The sequence below is a fragment of the Aythya marila genome (genome assembly GCF_965140915.1).
Source record: "Aythya marila genome assembly, chromosome: 2".
Taxonomy (NCBI): domain Eukaryota; kingdom Metazoa; phylum Chordata; class Aves; order Anseriformes; family Anatidae; genus Aythya; species Aythya marila.
Window position 1 is genome coordinate 134,549,874 of NC_139043.1, and position 22,223 is coordinate 134,572,096.

Genomic DNA, 22,223 nt, shown 5'->3' on the forward strand with positions numbered 1-22,223 from the left:
GAAAAGAAAGGGGTCGGAGACATGTTAAAAAAAAAAAAAAAAAAAAAAAAAAAAAAAAGACAAGGAAATATAGCGTCTTGCCTTTGAAATCTCTTTAACAGTGGTTTGTGTGAATAAAAAAACACTAGATGGCACCAAAGACAGCGACTAGACTACAATGCATTAAAGGAAGATTTACATGCTGGCAAAATTTAGTATCCTGTAAAATAATTTCATTTACTATTAACACCTCATCATCACCCTTGAAAAACGTGGCTGTAGTCACAGTTATCTTTTTGTAAAAGCACTATAGTAGCTACATAAACACATACTACAGTTTGGGCATGAACAAGGATTTTTAAAAGTTCCTAACACCTATAAAGCCCAACTACAACCTGAGTACATGCTTAATGCTGAGCACACACTGAAGTTTAAACACATCAGCAAAAAACACAAAGACTTGACTTGCAGCACACGCTCAAATCCCAGCAAATTCCAAGAGACCTATACATTCAGACTAAATTTAGTCATGAAAACAAGATTTAAACTTATTTTCTACATACTTTTAACCGATAAACCTAAACAATGACTTGTTGCTTACACCTACCATAATTTTTAGTCATCCTTTTGGTTCTAAATTGCTGAGGACTTGAGCAATATGCTCCTGAAAAGCTGTTGGTGCCCCTCAGATAGGTGTATTTCAAGGGACAAAATAACCGCTAGGTATTTCTTACTTAATTTCAGGACATTTAGAGGACTGTAGTCAAGATCAATTGCTATATATAACACATGTCCTTTGACTTAAGACGAAAAATGCTATGAGAACAAAGTTTTAACACTATATTTGTCCTGCAAAGCTACACGTATCATCTATAGATAGATAAACAGATGTAGCACATCATACACACAAGCACATACGCACAAAGACGCATTAAAGTAAATATAAAAACCGCTAAAAATACAATCTGGTGTATCAGATTTAAAATACAGAATAACTTAAATGACTCAGTAGTCTTTCAAACAATGATTTGAAGACTATAAACATATAAAAAGGATATAAACATATAAAGGAATAAGAACAACAATTATTTCCTAAGGTCTCAAAAGGCAGAAGATGTTTCATAACTAATACATGATTAATCAGAACTTTTGAATGAATAAGCCTTAACATAGGAATAACTGATAACTGGGAGTTGTCTAAGTCACTGGTAGTTGCCAGCTGATAATCGCCTAAGAAAAAAGCAAAAATAGCTTACTGGAGCAGTAATTATTTGAGTACCCTAAAATAATTAAAAATTCCTCACATAATAGAGACATTAAAATGCAAAAGAAAACATACAGGAAGAGCTGCTTAATAGCTCATTCCTTTAAAGATCCACAGAAATAAATATTTAGACATGTTTCCTGTAGGCTGCCAGGCAACAAGTGGGTTTGCATTCCCACATCACAGCTGCCCAACCTCAGAACCAAACTCGCATCACACTTCAAAAAACGCACAAGAGAAGAGCTTGGTCATGTTTAGCAATGCCTAAACTAACATTTAAACTTTGATATTGGGATTAACCTTCTGTAGAATACACCACTTGCAATTTTTGCTTAATTAAAAAAATCTGTACAATTACCTCAGCACCTATCAAAACATGTCAGTTTGTCAGAAAGCATTCTCATCACTCAAGCAGCTCTTGTAACAGGCATGAAGTCCATTCAGAGCATGCTATTTTTAATGATATTATATATCTCTGGGAGGATATATACATAAAGACTGTATTTACACACAGCCGTTTATGTACAGCCGTATATTACAAAGTTTTGAAGAGCAAAAACTATTCTCATTATGATTGACAACTTCCTGTACTACAAAGCATTCACAGCAAGTGGTAAAGCCAAGAAGTAGAAAGTGGTTTTAGTGATGTGACTCTTCCTCGTTTGAAGGATAACAAACTGAATTGATCCTGAAAATTAAGTACTTCATTGTGAAAACATAAATCTTAAAGGTTGGAAGAGATCTCCAAGATCACCTGGTCCAACCATCCCCCTACCACCAAATGTCACCCACTAAACCATGTCCCCAAGCACCACATCCAACCTCTCCTTGAACACCCACAGGGAAATTCTTCAAAATCACCCATTCCTTCTCATTCCACTTTTCATTATCTATGTCCCTTATAACTCGGGTGTCCATTACAATACATACGTAACTAAGAGGGAATTAAATATCTATGCACGTATGCAAATACAGTTTCTAGGGCTAAATTCTGTTTCCTCACTAACAGAACATCACACTGCAAGTATTTTACACCTTCCTTCCTGAGGGGTCCCAACACCTGTACCAGTGAGCAATTAGCACGACTGCTCGAGCTTCGCATAGGAAATTCTTGGGGTTTAAGAGCAATAAATTCAAGCCCCAGATAGGTTAACTCAAACCATTCTTTTTCAACAGTGTATGGACTCAAGTCACTGCCCATGAGAGACCTTTAACACCCATAGACTGTCTGCTTACCATTAACACCAATACTTCCCTTGCTGCTAGGTGTTACTACACGCACGTTTCTCAGGCCTGAGTCTGCCTTAGCACCTCCAGGTTAGGCCTTCACAGCCCTATTACTGGGACAAATCCACTTTTAAGGTATTGTTTTGCAGAATTTATGCGCTGGGTGGCTGCTACCTTCCAACTGAACAGTGATTCCGATTCCACGTACAATCTGAGAACATGTGTAGATACTAAAAGATGAAGAAATGGACTTTTAACTTCCCATCACTACACAAAGAATACACGGGGACTGCCACAGCTCTTTGCAGAACTCCAGCCATCAGGGCACATTGGCTAACCAAAACCTATACTGTCATTTGAGCTGCTTGATCATGTAAAGAGCACCCAAGTCTACCTGTATTTTTCAGGATTGTAGTTTCCTAAAACCACCTGCGGCCTCATTCATTGATATCTGCCTAGTAAGCTTTAAAAACTAAAATCTGCACTGTCCAGAATTTCACTTGATTAGGGTCTCACACCTACATGGTGCTCCAGTCTTCCAACATGCATCGTGTTGCATTGTGAACACATGAATAACACACATTCAGGAAACACTGTACAGAAAACTCCAGTTAAATCAAAATGTAATAGCTTGTCCCACTGTTCAGCACAATCTCTTATTTTTGTGCTTTCAGCTGTTCAGAATCTTTAACAAGTGCAACTGAAGATGTTGGCGTCATCTCTCAAATCCATCTGGAATTTCTTACAACGACATATTGCACTAAAACTCAGTGGCAAGATTTGGGAAGTCAGTGTCACAACTGAGTGATTATTAAAACCACTTTTTAACAAGATGAGTCATGCATTGTGACAGTATGAAAACTATTTGCAGGTCACTGCCTAACATGGACTTTCAACAAACTGTACTTGTCAATAAAGAAATCCCTCCTCCTTACCTCACCATCAGTAATCTTCATTTTACTCACCTATAACTTCACTTTTTCTATGAAATTAAGTATTTACAAAATTCTATTTCTATGAAATTAAGTATTTCCAAACTTTTTTCACCCAAGGCTTACCAAACATTACAAAATGAATGTAGACATATGTTTACTGATAGCAAAGATCATGCCTACTAACAAATATCATATTAACAATACTAACAAAAATAAAATTAGGTACTAATCACAGCTTTACAATCCTTATCACAGATTTTTAGAACCACAAAACCATATGAAGACATAAGGAATGCATCTCTCTACAGCACAGAAGAACATAAACCACAATATTTAACAAAACAGGATTAAAAACTCTTTTAACTAATCTTTTGGTAAATGCAAACTTTTGAAGAACTATTCAATATAAATCTTACAGAAAAAATACCTGGACACCCTTTCATTTATTACATGGTATTTCTGCTGTAGTAAATAGCTTATGGTAGCTTTTAGGTTTCCTTTGATAAATCTGATGGAGCTAAAAAGGAAAAAGGCACAGAACCTCTCCAGAACAGTTACCACCCAGAAATAATTAAATTTATTTATCCATCAACATGGGAGGGGGGGATTTTCACATTGACAAGTGTCATTTCCCACTCTGCCAGCAGCACCAGCTACTACGTCCTTTGTTCACTCCACTTCACTATGATATCTTCTTGTTACATTTTCATGTGGTCTTCTACATCTGAAACTTTCCCCCAATCTCAAAGGAGATCTGTTCCTTCCCCACTAAAGGTTACAAAAATGACACAGACTAACTCAAAAAAAAAAAATAAATCCATTTATCTACCACAAGCAATGTTGGCTTTTGCTGGAAAATTACACAGTAAAGCTCACAACCACACTACCCTGGTAATGCAAACACATCTTATGAATTACAATAGCTTCAAAAGCATACAAAGGTCTGTAATAAATATAAGGTAGCCTCATTTACCTTAGCCCACAATGAATTTGACTTCAGACTATTTGTGTAGCTTAGTCTACTGCTGTACTTCTCCACTTCTGTGTTTCATTATCATAAAGTCATACTTCGGTTCTAATTTTTCGACTGCCTTCCTTTTCTGAGTTGATGAGGCTCATTAAGACTTCTTTGTGGCCTTCTCCCGTTCTGTTATTCCATTCTCTCCTCAGAAGTCAACTCCACCTCAAATTGGTCTCTTCCATGACTCACTTAACAACTGAGCTAACAAAGTAAAGGTGAACGCCTTTATCTTTTCCTCAGGTCCCCTGCTACTACTGGCAGGATTGACTCCAGCCCTCTGTGAGACTGTCATTATTGTCCTTTACAACTCCTCTATGGCATGATCCTGAAAACGATGGAGCAAAGAAAGCTAACACCAGAGCTTCCCATGCTGACTCATCTGCATCTCCTCTGTCTGTGCCTCCCAAACCACAGAAGGACATGGGAAAATTCCTATCTAGTGCAACGTAACAGAGGCAAGACTCCTGCTCAACCCCTATATTTGAGGTTTCCTTATACTAAATTTTGGGGTTAATCAATAAAGCATCAACAATGCCCAAATGTTTGAGGTCTACAATTCATAAGGCAATAGTACTGAGGAAAGCATGCTAGTAATGACATTAACTTTTCACATCTGTAATAATCAGTCTCTTCAGATGTCAACTATTCTGTATATTAAGCAATGAACATCAACACTGCATGTCAAGTCACACATCTCACAAGTAGCATTTCCTAACGTAGAAAAATAATCCCCAACCTTCCCTGGTTGATTTATTGCTAAGCAAACACTATCCAGGGTAAACCAACTTTAAAAAAGACAAGCTATATATATTTTCTTAGAATATACCCTTAGAACAACCAGACATCCAGCAAACCAAAGCTCATACTGTAAATCAGGATACAAAATACTGCACGGTATTTGTTTTAAAAGTATTCCCACATATAGATCACCACCTAACACCCCTTAATATAGAAAGATTCTGTGTGATTTGGGATAGGGCAGAGTGCATCGCTGCCCTGCTCTCTTTTGTTTACTCAAAGCTGTAAGATTTCTACTGACATTCCAGTCTCCATCTTTCCTCTGTGTTATTCCTCAATGACCTTGGCTCTCATTGTGCGTGTGGCAATAGGCTTCTTTGAAGCACATAGCGCTGCATTGCACAAGACTGCCCTAAAATAAATCATGTAGGGAGAGAAATAATGCTAGGAACACTGACTTATTGCCAACACTGCCATATAATTACAAATACAACCTATTTATCACATGACCTGCTTCTCACCTCAAACCTATGCTAACAACAGCATCTGAGGAATTAAATGTTTTTGCCATTTTCACTTTATATGCACAACTTGATTTAAACTGTATCGTAATAGCTATTTACTGTGCTTCATAGATAACTATTTTGTGTATTAGATGTTACAAAAAAGCTAAGTAGTCTGAACTTCTGAAAACTATAGCATTTTCTGAAAAGCCCATGTGTGAATATGGGAGCCCAACAGTATTTATTTTTTTAATGTTAGTCTGAACAGCTGAAGTTGACATGGTTTCTTTTCCCACCTCCTAAAACTTAGTAGGGCACCACATGAAATAGTGCTGAAAGGTGGCTCATACAGCATTACTCACAGAAGCATTATTCATTATGAATAAGAGTAGAACACTCAGACCTCACAGGCTAAAGAACTGGTAGAAACAGTAAAGAAAAGTATTTAAACATATAAGGACAAGAAGCAGGCAAAAAAGAACAGTAATTTGTCTATCAAACATGGATAGTTCTAGGGGAAGGAAAAAAAATCACTGACCGAATTTTCCTCTTCCTCTTCTAGTTCCCTCTGTTGCTCCTCATGTCGTTTTGCCTTTATCTCCATAGCTTCAGTGATCAGGTCCCTTAAAATTGAAACAGGCTTTGCATTCTTTATAAACGTGTGCTAGACAAAAAAAAAAAAAAAAAAAGAAAATTATATAACATCATTACAATAGATAGGGTTCAGATTTAACTACATGTATTATTCAACACCACAGACTTCAGTGATAAATGTGTGATAAACTTCACATCACACAGTAATTAAAATCTGCACTAACACAACTTGTGATAACTTTCAGCTGCTTCCTAACTAAGATTTTACTTTTACTTACCTTATATTAAAAAAAAAAAAAAAAAAAAAAAGAGAGGAAAAAATCAGCAAGCCTTGGGAAATGTAATCATAAAACAACTGCTTTATAGTTAAGGACATAATTGTCCAAAGGAAATGTGCATTAAGTAGTAAATAAATAGAGTGGTGATTGTCTGACATAGAAAAACAAACTTTTTCAGATATTCAGTTACAGCATTTAATTAATCTTAACAAGCTGACAGCATAAATTAGAGGCTGTAAGCAGAGCAACTGTGGCTGTTGCTTACTTCAACAAACCTGTACTTTAATATGTCATAAAACATTTCTTCATCTAGAATGCTGAAACGTGGAACAAGCAAAACAAAATCCATTACTTTTAGCAGGAAGATTAATTCTAATTCAAGGCCATTTAAAGCATCAGTTCCTCCTTTAAGACAACCTGTGGACAATACCATTTACAGTCATTTTACTCTCTAGTAAACACCTGCTGTTAGTAAAATCCTGGTTTTGTATCATTGTATGAAAACACGATCAAGGCAAAAAGGAGCTCTCAGAGCTTCAGAAATGTACTATTAAACATTAAAATATTGTTCCATGAAGAACATAACTGACGAATCCAGTCATCCTGTACCTATTTACCTATCTTCTCCTTTGATATAGTAATCCAATTACCCTCCTTTTTCCTCTGTGACCTTGCCCCACAAGCAGTACTTTTGTTCCTGCTCGTGTCCCTTAAACACGCCCACAGCACCTCCAGCTCCATCACGCACACTCCACGTTCCAGCTGGGGAAGAAGCAACACCTACCCGTGATGAATGCAGTACTTGGTTCACCGGCCAGTAAGTATTTGGAAAGAGTATCACTGATGCTTTTTTATTACTCGTGAGCACTAATGCAAGTCTCTTTTATCCAGCTGACAGCCATCAGTTAACCATGTGAATTTCTAATCTTCAAGGTCTCAAATACTGGTTCAGTCATCATACTAAAAATCATAAAGTTCCAGTTTTTGCTGTCCTTCCACTCTACATGGTGTTCTCAGGGTATGAAATATAAAATACTTCATACTATATAAATATACATATATTTATTTATAAATATAAAATACTTCATACTTTGACTTATGGAAACTAGCTTGAAAACTTTTTGTTATCCTCATAGCGGAGTTGACTGATCTAAATTTAAAAAGAGCAACTTCCAACTTAAAGACAGAATAAATTTATCACAATTGTCTTAAAAGCAGAAGTTTCAGAAAATCAGATTCTTACATAGAATGGTAATGAAAATTAAAAATAATATTTACCAATAGCAGTTAAAAGTGTTAAGGAAGAAGCTTAATGAATTAGTAGTCGGGCAAGTAAAAGGAGCAACATTTTTCACTTGCCTTATTAGCAAAAAAAGCTTATTTACAGGAAATTTTAGATTCCATTTCAATCATCAAGGAACCTACTATAGTTTTTCTAGAAATGGACATACCTCGTTGTTTTTGGTTTTTTTTTTTTTGTTAGTGATGGATTTTTTTTCTTCCCGAATAATTACCTTTGTTTTACAACATCCAGACAGACATGCTTTCCCTTAGTTATTTGAAGGCTGACTGTGGCAGCACTTGAAGGCAGGGGATAACACAAATAAGGGGCCAAAGGAGGAAACTTTCTTCATTTTTTTCTCTGTCCCACGTGCACCAAAATTATGTCTATTTCACAATACTAAATCCTTCTTGATAGATCAATCCATCCTGTTTCATTTCTGTAGTCCTTAGAAACTTTTCTGTTTTATTTATACTTTAGTGCCAAAACAAAACAAACAAAACAAAACAACTGTTAAATTTCCAAGCACTAAGCAGCTCCACAAGTGACCTGGCGCATAGGTCCGCACTGCCTACTGTGGCTCCAATTTAAAAGCTGGGGTAACTCAGCCCAAGAACAAATCCCTTATACTGTCCATCTGCATCAGACCCTTCTAGGGCACAGAACAACCTGTCTTGTTTAATTTGACATGACCAAAAGGGCAGATTGAGTATACTCCATGGGTGGTCCACACCGAGGGGTCACCTGGGCTCAGTTCCTTTACTTAACACGTGCCTAAACCCTGAGATCTACTGAAGGCCTTTACCCACCAAACAAGAACACAATTTTGATAGCAAGAACCAGCCCTAAACGGCATAATAAGCAATTCATTGTTTAGAAGCAACAAAGGAAAAATAAACTGATGAAGGAGCTGAAAGGAAAGGCTAAGAAACAGAAAAGAAATAAGGCACAATAGCTAAAAGGCTTGCTTTTAGAAAATTTCAGTTCTGATTTAAGACCAGGGGGGAAAAACACTGTAAAACTTGCATTTCCTCAGAAACTTAAATACTGACCTGTAGCAGCTGTGTTGCTGTAGCTCTTTGTTCAGGATTTTTCACTAAGCATTTCTTCACAAAATCTGTGAATTCATCAGACCAGAGCTCTGGCTTCCGAAAGGTTGGAGGAGGATTTGTAGGAATCATAAAAATAGCCTAGATAAAAAGCAAACAATAGCAAGTTAAACAAAACACATCAGCACAGCACCGAAGCCAAGGGAATAAATTGCTTTATCCACCTTCCTTATCAGGTTAAGAATCTGGAAGACAAATTTTAAGTAGGCTAGGATTTCCACTCAGATTGAGATTCAGGAAGCAAATCCATCTGCTACTAATGTAGCTACTTCCCATTAGATTTTTCCATTTAATCTGTATCCCACTGAGCACATCACTCTCCATTTTATCTATTTCTGTTTATCAGTCTCGAGAGATGATTCTGTTCTTTTGAAATTTCTTAGTGGAAATAACGGCACTGCTCATTGAAACAGACCAAGAAAATTACCATGAAAAGACAAGTTCACCTTCTCAACTCTTAGCTACATTTCTTTTTATATGAGAATTGCTCAGGAGGGTTGGCAGGACTACTATTCACTCCTGCATTCATGATTAGTCAGTTGTAGTTTTAAAACTTGCTTTTCCTAATATGATTTTGAAACAAGTGCGGTAAGAGTTAAGGCCTAAATGATGAGAAAAATAATCAAGCAGCTTGCCTATTAGCAATTAGATTTTATTTGAATTTGAAAAGGCAGCATTTTAACTATAAATAAAAATACATGCTGTTGAGAACCATACCCAAATTCTTCAATTAGAAAAAAATGATTTATTATAAATATATATATGTATGTGTGTGTGTGTGTATATATATATATATATATATATATATAAAAATATATAAAAAGGTAATTGTACCATTTGTTTTTATGAGAGACCACTGTAAGATAACTGGAAATTCTGAACTTCCATCTGTAATACCAAACGCATACAGCATCACTTCTGAAGATTTACACATGACAGCAAGACACCTCTTGAAAACCAGGTCTGCTGACAGAAACAAACATTTTCTCCTCCTCCTAACAGCAGGCACAGTTTCGTCACTTTTTCAAAAGTGAAAGGAAGTGGAAGTTCTGTAAGCCTGCAGTCCTTCATCTGTTTCTCTCTACAAGCACAGACAGAATTACGTACTCAGTGGAAAAGTGAAAAGTGCAAAAAAAATGAAATATGCACACCATTAACATAGTAGAGGCAGCAGAAGATTCAAACCATTTGAAACACGGGGAGAAGGAGGAGGAAAACTTCCCAATGATGTACCCATTGCTTCTTGAGAAGCTTGACCGGTCTTGAAAGAGTTTAACTTTTTTCAAAATCCTTATTCTAAAATTCTTGCATGTGCTGAAGAAAGGCAGGACCCATACAGAATGATACAATTATTTATTGTATCTTAATGATAAATTATTTCAGTATCGAACACTTTATTTTAATTCAAATACTTAAACGTACAGAACTTATTTCACTATCTAACACTGCCCAATACAAACATTACAGGACCAAATTCAGGCATTTTGTGTAATAAATTAAGATGCATGCTCCAATAGCTTCCTATTATCAGTGGACAGCCTTGCCAAGTCAGTGAATGAACCCAGAAGTAGCACTCCTTTACCTTGTCATTGGCCATAATTACTTATCCATGATACGAGGAGTGCCAGCACAAATGAAGTGCTCCTGGTAAAGCAGCGTAGAACAAATTCAGCTGCTCCTGTCCTTGAAAGTAATTATTTCCCTGAACTCTGAACCAATGATTTTAATCTTATCTATAGCTACTCCTAACAGCTAGCTCTGCTAGCTATTCAGTAGCTATTGAAAGCACACAGCTATGACAAAACTGGTGACTTCTGTTTGTGGGGCATCAAATGTACACCTCCTATTTGACAACAAACATTGACCTTCCTCAGCATGTAAGAAGAGTAGGTCTGGAGTTGTATTGAGCTCAACTGTGCAGAAAGTTTTCCAGAAAAGTATTTTGATCTACTGCACAGCAGCAAAGAACTGTAACAAATAACTGATTTCTTAATACCTTACAAAGGACAATGACAAGTCAGAAAAAATGAATCATTCTTTTATGGCAAGCAATACAAGTTATAAAGGGAGATACTCAAAGCTGGTGTCCTAAAACGACACTTATGTTTTGTACATTTGCTCTAAGTGCCTAATGCAGAAACATGTAGACTTATTTAATGCTTAAACTGCAGACTTCTAAAAATCTTCATATGTGATATAAGCTGTGTTATCTTAAAAAAATGGATTACATTAAAATTTTGTAATACAAAAAAAGCATAGAAACTAGTTCTTCCGAATGCGTAGTCCAACTTGTTAATTAGGTCATGCACTTGCTAGTGCAAACTTCCCTCATTGCTCCCCTTTCTTAACCAGCCCGAAATGCTGGACATCATATTCGATCCCACCTTGCCTCTTTACTTCCTAATATTGGTTTACATGTTTCTGTGCATAAAAATTAAGCTTCCTTTCTCCTTCAAAACCATCTACAATTTAGCTTATATTTATTTCTGCTTCTTTCCAAGAAACTTGCAAAGGAATCACCAGAGGATTATAAAGCTAGTCCCAGACCTCCTGGAATAAAACCAAAATTCTTATCTTACAGGAATTCATTCCTTACTTTTTGCTTTAACTTCTTGTCAAATATATCTTCTTTTTTTTTTTTTTTTTTTTTTTTTAATCCTAACAGAACTCCATCCTATTTTAAAATAAAAGATATTTCACTTCTTTCTTACATTCTTCTTTCATCTTATCCTACATTTCTCTGCTTCCTTTGCTCTCCTAACATGCTACCTGTAGCAATTTTTTGCTTCCATTCAACTTATGATTTTCTCTAAAAGTTTCCTACAGCTATTATTAGTTAAGTACTTAATGCTCTAAAAATAAATAAATAAATAAATAGATGTCACTGCTACAGCACCAGTTAGCACTTAATGCATGCTTCCATCCACTTCTGGCAGCACCACATCACCCACTGCAGGACACATCAAGGGAAATTGTTCCACAGACAGGGCTCTGACATACTAAGAAACAAACAGGGTTAATTCTCTCCTACATTCAATATCGCCTTCCACATTTCCCTGTGTATCTAAGACAGGCTGGCAAGCCTTACTCAAGTAATGCATCAAATATCGTCAAGGCAGTGGGATTGAAAAAGTCTCAATCTTCAGTTTTAACCCTTTACTCATCCTTTAAATAAATCTCTAAGCTGTGGGATGTCAAATCTCAGGCCTTAGGGACCCTGATAGCTTTACCTGTGTTCATCTTTGCCTGTCTAACAGAGACCACGTGCTCTATCTGTCCTGAACTGCCCTTGCCACTCCTAAGCCTCGAGCACAACTCCATTCTGCATCGTCTTTACCATGGGCCTCTGAGACGAATTCTACGCCCCTCGGTGAAACCAGATGAACACAATATATACAACAATATAATATTTGACAAGATAATAGGGCCGGAGGGACATTGGAAGTGCTGTGCTGAAGAAAAGAGTCATTATCTAGGTCAGCTTTCAGTGGCCAGCTCTGGGCACTAGGCAACGTAACCCAGTTTCTACCAGAGCTATTGCCCAACTTACTCTGGAAGCACTTATCTGCCCACTAACCAGCTGCTGCTGCAGTTAAGCTGAATGTTGGACAGAGGGCCAAGTCCCTAGTGAGAGCAGAAATGAGCGAGTCAGCATATAATTTTCTTTTTTTTATTATCATTATTAAAGGGCCCAGAGTTTTAAAATAAAGCCAGGCTGCAAACATTTCATTCATTAAGGTTCTCTTATGGACAATTTTTATTGGCGTGAAAATGTAATGAGATGAATTAGGAAATGCCAAAAGAAAAATGAGATCCTCACACACTGCACTTGGAAATCCCCAATCAGAAAACCCTTGCAGCTCGTTCCTCCTGTCAGTCAGTCAGGGTAACCCATCTGTATTTCGCACAGCCCAAAAACACATTAAGTAATCAACAGTAATTGATCTACCAATCGTGGTAGAAGTATATATATATATATTTATTTATTTATTTTTAATAAAAAAGCTCCTAGAATAACTTTTTCTCTATCACATATTTAAATGACTTGTAATAAAGGCTTTTTATTTCTTGCTGCTTGTTATTTGTTCTGTTTCATTTATGTTACTGAAGGATAAGCAAACTTTTTTAGATTGCAGCGATTTCATTATTTTCATGGTGTGACATAGTATAGCTAGTATTTGCAATGATTTTTTATTATTATTTATTCATTTACTTTTTAATAAATAGGGTAAGGATAGGATACAAGACATCCATTGGTGGTTTGTGAATCCACAGATTTTGGCACCACACTTATACAAGGTTATCAGTCTCACGCACAACACAGACTCCAACATACATTTAAACACAGTAGTACATTTCAGATTACAGAACACCATTGAAGGCTGAGGAGGTGATCAGATATTGAATGATGCAACATTTTGTTGGTTTTAGAAACACAATCAGCTGGGAAAAAAAAAATCTTCTTTTCTGATTTACATCCTAGAACTTGCTTCTCCTCTTGAACAGGCTTCACAAAGGCTACCAAAACCTGACTAATTATTCAATTATACACCTCAACAACTGCCTGTAAATGAACCAACAGCATGGACAAGAAGGAAGAGGTATTTGCAGATCCTGTGTGGGTTTTGCTTTGCTCAAATAGCTTCTCTATTTGTTTTGGCAAAAACTTGGCAACAGTGAAAAACAAGTTTACTGAACAACCCATTGTGTGTTTAACAACAAGGAAGTTGGTTCCTGTTCTGTTTCAGTGCAAGTTTAATGTATTTATTAGAAGCATCCTAATTACTGCCCTCCTTCAGCCCACAAACGCAGTTGGTGGAGACCTAGCATACTCATCCTCTTTTGCCCAGGATTACAAATAGGTCTTGTTCCCTGATAGATGATCCAAACAGGTTTTCAGTATCCCCAAATTTTGATAAAATCCTTAACTGGGATCTGAATGTGTGATTGATTCCAAGTGTTTGAAAAGCTTATCTTTGTGTAAAGTACCCCAGTAGTTTAGTACCCCGTTGCAACTTTTACCTTTTATCCTCAGCCACATACCAGTTCTCACTCATCCAATTACACACACACCCTCCTGAGTGCTGCTATTTATTGACCTCAGCGGCAACAGAGAAGTGTTAACTAGAGACTGAGATAAACTACTCAAATCAAACCTGTGCATCCACTGGCTCATGTAATGTCATTTTCTACATTTTCACTGCCTCACTTACTTCTAACAGACATTGCTTGAAGAATTACACTGCAATAAAGTATTCGCTTCAGTTTTGTGCAAGAAAAGCTGACCAATTTGCCCTGAATTAAAAGGCAGAGAAATGCTAAAGCTATCAAATTAAGAAAATTAAATTCACTTATCACTAACACTTATCCAAAACTGTGTCATAAAAAGCATCTTCTGAATACACTCCAGACTGATCCATCCACCCAATGGATAACTGCTTTTTCAATATCTTTGCCAAAACACACCCTTGTTTTAGGCTATCAAAGAAGCTGTTCTCCATTTATAAATATATATATTTTTTTTCTCATTAGAGTTGAACATATCAGTAAAAAAAAAAAAAAAAAAAAAAAAAAAAAGGGTTCCCTATTAAAATCAGACTTGGTCTTGATCATCATTGGTTTGGCATGGTGGTATACATATGTAAAAAAATAATTTTGCAAATTAGCATGCAAGTCTGTATGTTCACCTCCACTCAGAAAACTGACACGTAGATGGCCCCACTATGCAGGACATCAATAACTTGAGAGAGAGACCTTCACCCAGGTCCCCTGCTTGTTTCTGAATTGTTTAGCCATTGTCTTTGCTGGACAGCAAAAAAGAACAAAGACCACAGCCTGAAGACGCCAACAGTTTGTTGAGGTTTTGGTTTTTTTTTTCCTAGAAACACAGCAGAACTTGCAAAAATTAAGCTATTATACATCTGAATACCAGCTCATTGAGCCTCAAGTAGCTATTAGCCACAAATTAATAACAGCTACACGACTGTAGTAGCAACGCTTCTGGTACTTCGAGACACTCATGTCTCCACAGAGCTAAACAGAGCGCTTGCCACCTGCCAGCCTGTCCCAGTGACAATCCTTGAAGCAGATCACTAAGACCTCCTGGGAATACCCTTCATAGGCTCCTCAAGTCGAGGTAGCCCCTGAAGGTCCAAGTAGAAGTAAATCCTGAAGGTTCAGCTCTAGTTTCCTCTGCTAGCTCAGGCTGTGCCACTCTATGTTGTGACTCCATGTCCCTCTTCTACAGACACGGTTGTGCCCACCCTGAGCTCAACTCCACACGCGGCCTAGCACCTCCGCACCATTCCCAACTTCTAGCAGGGTAGAGAACACCTTCTAGGATGTCACATCATCTTTATTTGCAGATCCTTGCTGTGAAATATCAACTTATTCTGGATTTTGTTGCTTGCCGTTTTCATGATTTTTCTCAGGTCGTCAAACTCTCGCCTGTGCTCACTGTGGGCCTGCAGCCTGAAGCAGACAGACAGGAGCTAACAGGCCACATTCTGCTGGGATCTTGCTGGTGGAGTCCTCCTACATCTCACATTTTCTTAATAGTATATTTTGAGGTCTCACTTGCTCTGCTGAACTGGCTGAAAATTAATAAAGCAAGGAAAAAGCACTAAAAATGAAATGGGAGAACTGTTACTAATGTGTGATATTTCAGAGTACTGATACGTGAATTGGTCCACCTACCAAACAAAAAATACAGTAAGCTATCTTTCAGTCAACATTAATAATGAAGTACCGAAAGAAAAATGTTTTGAAATCCCATCTGAAATAAACAGCACTTAAATTCTTCTGAAAGCTGGACCATTGTAATGGAAAGGAAAGTTCTCCCCTTTCACAAAGCTTGAAAAAGGGACAGTGCCAAATGTTTAAAAAAAAAAAAAAAATACTTCCAGCAAGATTGCAATTCCAACATTAAGCAAGAACTTGAAGATTTCTATCACTATTCATTCAAAAAGTCCCTTTCTTCACAGAGTTAGCAGTGGCAATTCATCAAACTGAAGAAGAAACTCGTAACGGGGTGCAGGCATACCCGCCTGCCTCTCCAAGCTCCCAGTGAAGCAGAATTATGAACACAGTCCTCAAGGAGGTGAGGTGTAGGTGGAGATTTAGTCCAGAGACCTTCTGGACAAACAATAATACAGATTTTTTAATACTAAATGGTGGGAAATCTAACATATGGAACACTTAACATTTATATTAGCCACCGTACAGAACATTCAACAGCACACAGTGAAAACGATATTCCATTTATTTTATGAAAACATGACAGACACCTCACATATTAACACCAGTAGCATTATTAATGCAAACAAAAAAATGAAAACTGAGGGGAAAAAGAAAAAATGAACACACCACAGCTGTTACCAGTGGTTTAATAGCCGTTCACTGGAATGGCTTCTCTGCAAAGATGACCTTTGCTGTTCAAAGCAAAGTATGATGCATTTCAGATGTAAAGCAATAAAGTAATAAACACAGCGAGAAGACAGATAATGGAAAGAATAATCAAATGATTAACAACAAAGATGGGTTACTGAAAGATAAGACACACATTGACCTGTATATTTATTATTGCTAGTAAGTTCATAACATTTTGACAGCGTTACAATAGGTCAAGAATGTAAAGATACCGATCTCAAACATTTTGCAATAGCAGGTGCAATTGTAAACCCACTGCAGAGAATCAGCCTTCACCTTGATAACATCATCCCACAACAGCTGCTGCAAAAGACTCTACATCTAAAATAAATTCTTTCTACTTGAAGGTGACACTTAAAAAAATTTGCTTTCAGTTTGGAAAGAATACTACAGATAATTTCTTTGGTGACAACTCGACAGTCACCACTGTAAAAACCACAGGTTAATCCAGACCAGGGGTAAATTCTTTTGTTTGTAAACAAGCTCACTCATACAAGCGATTTTTTATTTTATTTTTTTTGAAGTTATGACATGTCATGGAATTTAATTTTAGCATATCCTGAGACAAACCTGCATCAGGGTGCTTGAAAGGCAGCAATTATTGCACTGGCTGTTATCCAATTAGCAGTAACAAGAGGAAGTTCCCACTGCTAATTCACATAAAGGACTGTGCCACCTACATGTGTGCCCATTATTCAAATCCCTTTTTATGCTGAGTAATAAAAACATTTATCACCACCAATCCTTTCCCAGAAATATCCCTCCTGCTTACTGTGCAACTGTCAGTTAAGTCACTAATTTATCCATTTTTTTTTTTTTTGTCATTCTTTTTTGTTGTTTTTGTTTTTAATTTTTGATCTCTCTTAAATTATCACTTTTACCATCCAAAGAGATCTGGAAGCAACTCAATGAAGTACTTAACCAGGCTGCCAAGAAACAACTTGCGTTAATCTCCAGTGGCCTTATTTTGTTGCTTGATTATTATTCTTACTCTCCGTTCAAGTCCAGCAGACCTATCCAGGTCTTTTCTCCAGGCAATGCAGTTAAATATTTCCTCATGATCTGGGGAAGTTTTCATGACTTTTGCCTGCAGGTTTTTCAGCCATTATCCTGTCCCAACTTTCCATCTTATTTTAAAATGGCATAAAGATTTTTTCCATCCAATTCAGCAGGGTTCAATTTCCTGAACCCAACTCTTCAGTACAAAATATTCTTGAAATCTGCCCTTCACATGAATTTCATCCTCCCGTTCCCTTTCTTTTTTTTAGAGAAATAACATTAAGTCTCCATTTCACCTGCAATGCTACAAACTCACTGAAGGCAGTAAAGTTGCAACAGAAGAAAGCAATCTAACCCTCAATGTTCATCCCAGCAAGGTGAGATAGCAAGTCTGTAAAGCAGTGCAATAAAAGTCTTTTCAAAGCTTGTACAAATGAAAAATAAAGCATCAAAATATCCATAATCTAATGAAGGTTTCTGACTACATACTAACACTTGGTTGTGGATTTTTGTTTGTTTTTAAATAAACCAAATTACACAACTTTTAAAATAGAGGCATTCACTGAAAACAAAATCATTCCAGGCTACTCAAGATTTTTTTGCTTAAACTACCCCAGGCAGCTAGAGGTTTAGAATATATATAAAAAACACCATGTAAAGGATTTTTCAGAAAAATATAACTAACTCGTGAATAATTCAAAAGTAAGTACAAAACCACATAACTACTTAACATTTTATTGATTTTTTTTATTGACACATTTTACTGAAAGATTATAGCACCAGTAATTACAAATCCACACATTTTTGCAGTGTGCAGGGACAAAAAACTCACCGTGATTTAAAATAATAATAATAATAATAAGCTGAACACTACCACAAAACACGACAAAAAAAAAGTAAGTCATGCAAAAGCCCTCAGGAGTTTCAATCACTTGAAAGAAGCTGAAGCATTCAGGCACCATCTATGAGAAGATTCAATAGCATGTCCAACAATTCCACTCACCAAAAGGAAAACTCAAAATGAGCCACAAACTAATTCATTATCATCATTCTGAGTACACTGCATCAACACTGACCAAGAAAGATACACTTAACTAGCAGCAGCAGGAGGGAGGATGTACGTGCTTTTAGAGGTCTTTTCAAGGGTGGGAAGAGGGGTTTGGTCAGTTGGTTGTGGTGGTTGTTATTCCTCTCTTGATGGAAACATCTTGCTATCACTTAAATTCCAATTTGCACAGAATTTGAGAGGTCTAGAACATGAGCACGGAACATTACCAAGTAGTTTTGTTCGGCATTGAACCTGAACAACTTGTTTCTTATCAGTCGCAAAACATGGGAATTGTTCTCAAAGTACAAGAGACTCAATCCAGGGAATATTCTTTCAATTAATTTGTTGTTCTTTCACTATAGTTTCCTTCTACTGCTGATTCAGTAGTATTTTGAAGTTCACAGACATAGCGTTATTGCCTATAATGCATTGCCTTAAAGGCATTACATCAATTCTGTTATCCAGCCTAAGAAACTTACTTTCCATCCAAGAAAACCACAACAATATAGTTTACTTTAATAACAGAATCTTTTCTTTTCTTCCCACAGTCTTTTCCATAGTTTCCCAGAAAATGAGGCAGTGATTACATCCAGAAATACATTAACATTCACTAAGACATGAAGTGGAAAAACTGCATTTGCAGTTTTATTTACTAATAGAGGAGTCAAAAAGTGAGTAACTTATATTTGTGAGAAAAAGCTGCACTAAATTGCCTGGCCAGTAAACGTGAAACTTCTGCCATAACCACACACAGTAGTAACAACAGAAGACATTCAAGAAATATGCAGTAGTTGTTCTTTGTTTAAGACACGTTAGACCTCCAGCAGTAGTATTGTGTTCAGTTTTAGGCATCACACTTCTGGAGAGATGCTCACCAACTGAACGTGGTCCAAAAGAGAGCCACTAGAATGCGTGGATATTTAAAAAACCACAATCTGCAAGTAAAGCTTGAACGAATTAGGATTGCTTAGACTAAAGAGGAGGTGACTATAGTGTGAAACATGATAATGTCTCCAACATGTTAAATGCCACTTTAAAGGGTGAAAAACAATATTCTTCAAGTCTATAAGGAACAGAACAAAGAGCTAATGAGTTTAAGTTTCAGCAAAGAATATTCAGATTAGAAAGTAGGAAAGTCTCAAACGAACTGAAATTAACTCTATTCTACCAAAAATCACACACAAAACAGCTTCAGAATGGCACAATGAAAATTTGTGCATGATTGGAAAAATCTTTGCCACCACCACCTTCCCATTCTCCCAGTGTTCGCACAAACCATCCGTACACATTCCCTAAACGTTCACCCAACAAAGCCTGAAGAGGCATGGTATTTTCCCCACATCTAACTTACAAATGCAGCAGAATGGCACATTACACAACGATGAAATGAAAGAACGAAGTCTTCCCATCGCTCCATGTTGTCCTTCATATTGTTTTCTCTCCCTGGAACAGCTCCTTGGCTTCTGATTTTTTGTGGATTACGTTAGGACCTAGATCTTAGATCTAAGAGTCAATACTTAAGAAGTTACACATAACACAGAAGAAAGCAGTCACTGAAACTAGCCACGTCACAACCAGTACAGAACCTTGCTAGAAAAATGATCTCCACACCGTGACTGTAAAAGCTACAGTGGCTGACTGCTCACAGGGATCTCCAAAGGTGATGTTGTTAACAGCAAAGGAAAATCATCACGTTAGGGCAACCCACGTAGGCAAACAGAACGACCACACCCACCAAAAGAAACATAAAACACTAAGGAGCAATTCTTGAAACAACATTCGCTGTTTTCTACTTGATTCACGAATGGCAACCAACAGGAGTTTGGGATCGATTTTTGCTTTATCTCAAGGTGAAATGACTCATTCCTTTGCGGTGTTCCAACTACGAACAAAAATTTAACTACAAGATTCCAGATATTGAACACCCACAATCCACTGAAATAATCGAGGTGTGTAATTGATTACAGAAGATTTTCTAAGTCTATGACTAGACCACTAGTAACTGAACACTGTCTCAAAAGCTTCCATCTTCCTTCAAGCAAAGGTGGAAAGCACTGTCTCCTGCCTGTGCCCCACTAACACACAGTATTAGGGGAACACAAGACTCAGAAGTTAAGTGGTCTTTCCAGATACCAGGTATGTACAGAGAACAACATCATTCCCCTTACCTACTGGGGAGAGCATTGGAACCCTTAGCTAGTTTCTCAGAAATACCCTTTCCACTGTAGCCCCTTAATTTCATTTTTACATTACTGTAAATGTTATCTACATCCCTTCCTGTAAGGGAATGCAGTTGCTAGTGCAAATCTAGCTTTTTTTCCCCTCCTACTCTGTAGGCCATGATGCAGATACAAGCTGTAGGAGGCCTAATGAAGTACAGTCTGGACATTTGAATCACCAAATGAAAAGAGAAGTAGAACCATAATACAATATTACTTACACAATTACACTAATCTTACACTAATCTTGCATTTTAAAATATCACCTTTTAAAGCCAAACTGAATAATACAACTAAAAGAGCAAAGGCAAAGTTAAAAATTCAAATATACTATTGGAACTGATACTCGATGGCACTTGGTTATTTTGGATGCAAGCACTGCAGCAAGAATGAACCATGTAACAGCAATCAAAATTGATACTACCAAATCAGTCCCAACAGAGGTAAAATAAAACACCAAATCCTGGACAGTAATCAAAGAAGTTATCTTTCTGAAACGGCAATGCCTCTAATGAAATCTGAATTGGTAATGATTGGTCGTGATTTAATAACTCACAGGCAATACAACCTAAGGAAGATTCTCCCAGAGGGGCCAAAGTTCCAAAGAGAAAACACACACAAAATCCAAATGCCATTTTTTATTTCTAAGAGGTAAGACACTAACAGGTAAAGTGAACTGTGAGCCAAAAGTTGGCTCCCCATATTTTCAGTTTTATTTATCAAACTGGAAAAATCTTTCCAACTTTCTCTTTTCCTGTATGAGACCAAAACTATGAGATGTTCTGTTTGTATTACAATTACACTAATTCAATGCAGGTCACTTGCTTTTTACTGAGTCCAGATGACATTTAGTAAACTAAACATTGGCCAATTAGCTTAAAAAAAGGGGGGGGGGGGCTCTGATTGCCGCTGGGTAGGTCATACAGTGGCTACAGAATACTATTGCTTGAATTACATTTTGACTAACATCAAAACATAGAACTGAAGCTAAAAACTACTTATTTTTCCTGCACGCCTTCTGGATTTCTCACATTTGGATGTACTCATTTAAAAGCTATCTCTTCCTGCCATCCCAGTAGGTGATAGACAGGAACAGACTCACCAGAAGTTTGCTGTTTCCTCTTTCTCTACACATTTTTTTTAATGTGTTTTTATTATTATAAAAACTACAAACAATGTAGTTTCCACTTCGTTTTTAATATCCCAAGTGGCTAACTAACCTTCTCAAGCCTGCTCATTTGAACATACCGCAGTAAAAAAGAAAAACATAGCCCTGGAGATTTGGTGAACACTAAAAATAATAATTGTCTAAGCCTCTTCTATTTCTGCAATAACATTTGTATTCTTAAATCAACCTGAACTGACATGTAATTAGCCATACAATAACCTTTACTGATAATGCAGAGAAACTAGTTCCAGAGGGGTAGGAAAATCCTCAAACTTATCTCCAAAAAGCAAATAAACAATATGTCTTTGTTAATGTCTTATTCATGATCAAAGGCAGAGATTATTCTGACAAAACCACTAGCTATAAAATAACTAAAACCTGCACTACTAAATAAAACAGCAAGCTAGACCTACTGTAACTGACTGTAAATC

At 36.9% G+C, this 22,223-nt stretch overlaps 1 protein-coding gene across 1 annotated transcript in view; it reads right to left on the reverse strand.

The window, feature by feature from the left end:
* The window catches only part of STK3 (serine/threonine kinase 3), a 144,031-nt gene that overhangs the window by 64,643 nt on the left and 57,165 nt on the right, over positions 1–22,223 (reverse strand). The window contains exons 7-8 of the mRNA XM_082754682.1: positions 8,874–9,011; positions 6,206–6,331 (exon numbers count right to left, since the gene is read on the reverse strand). Of these exons, the coding sequence (XP_082610808.1) occupies positions 6,206–6,331; positions 8,874–9,011 (264 nt within the window). The remainder of the gene's footprint in view (positions 1–6,205; positions 6,332–8,873; positions 9,012–22,223) is intronic.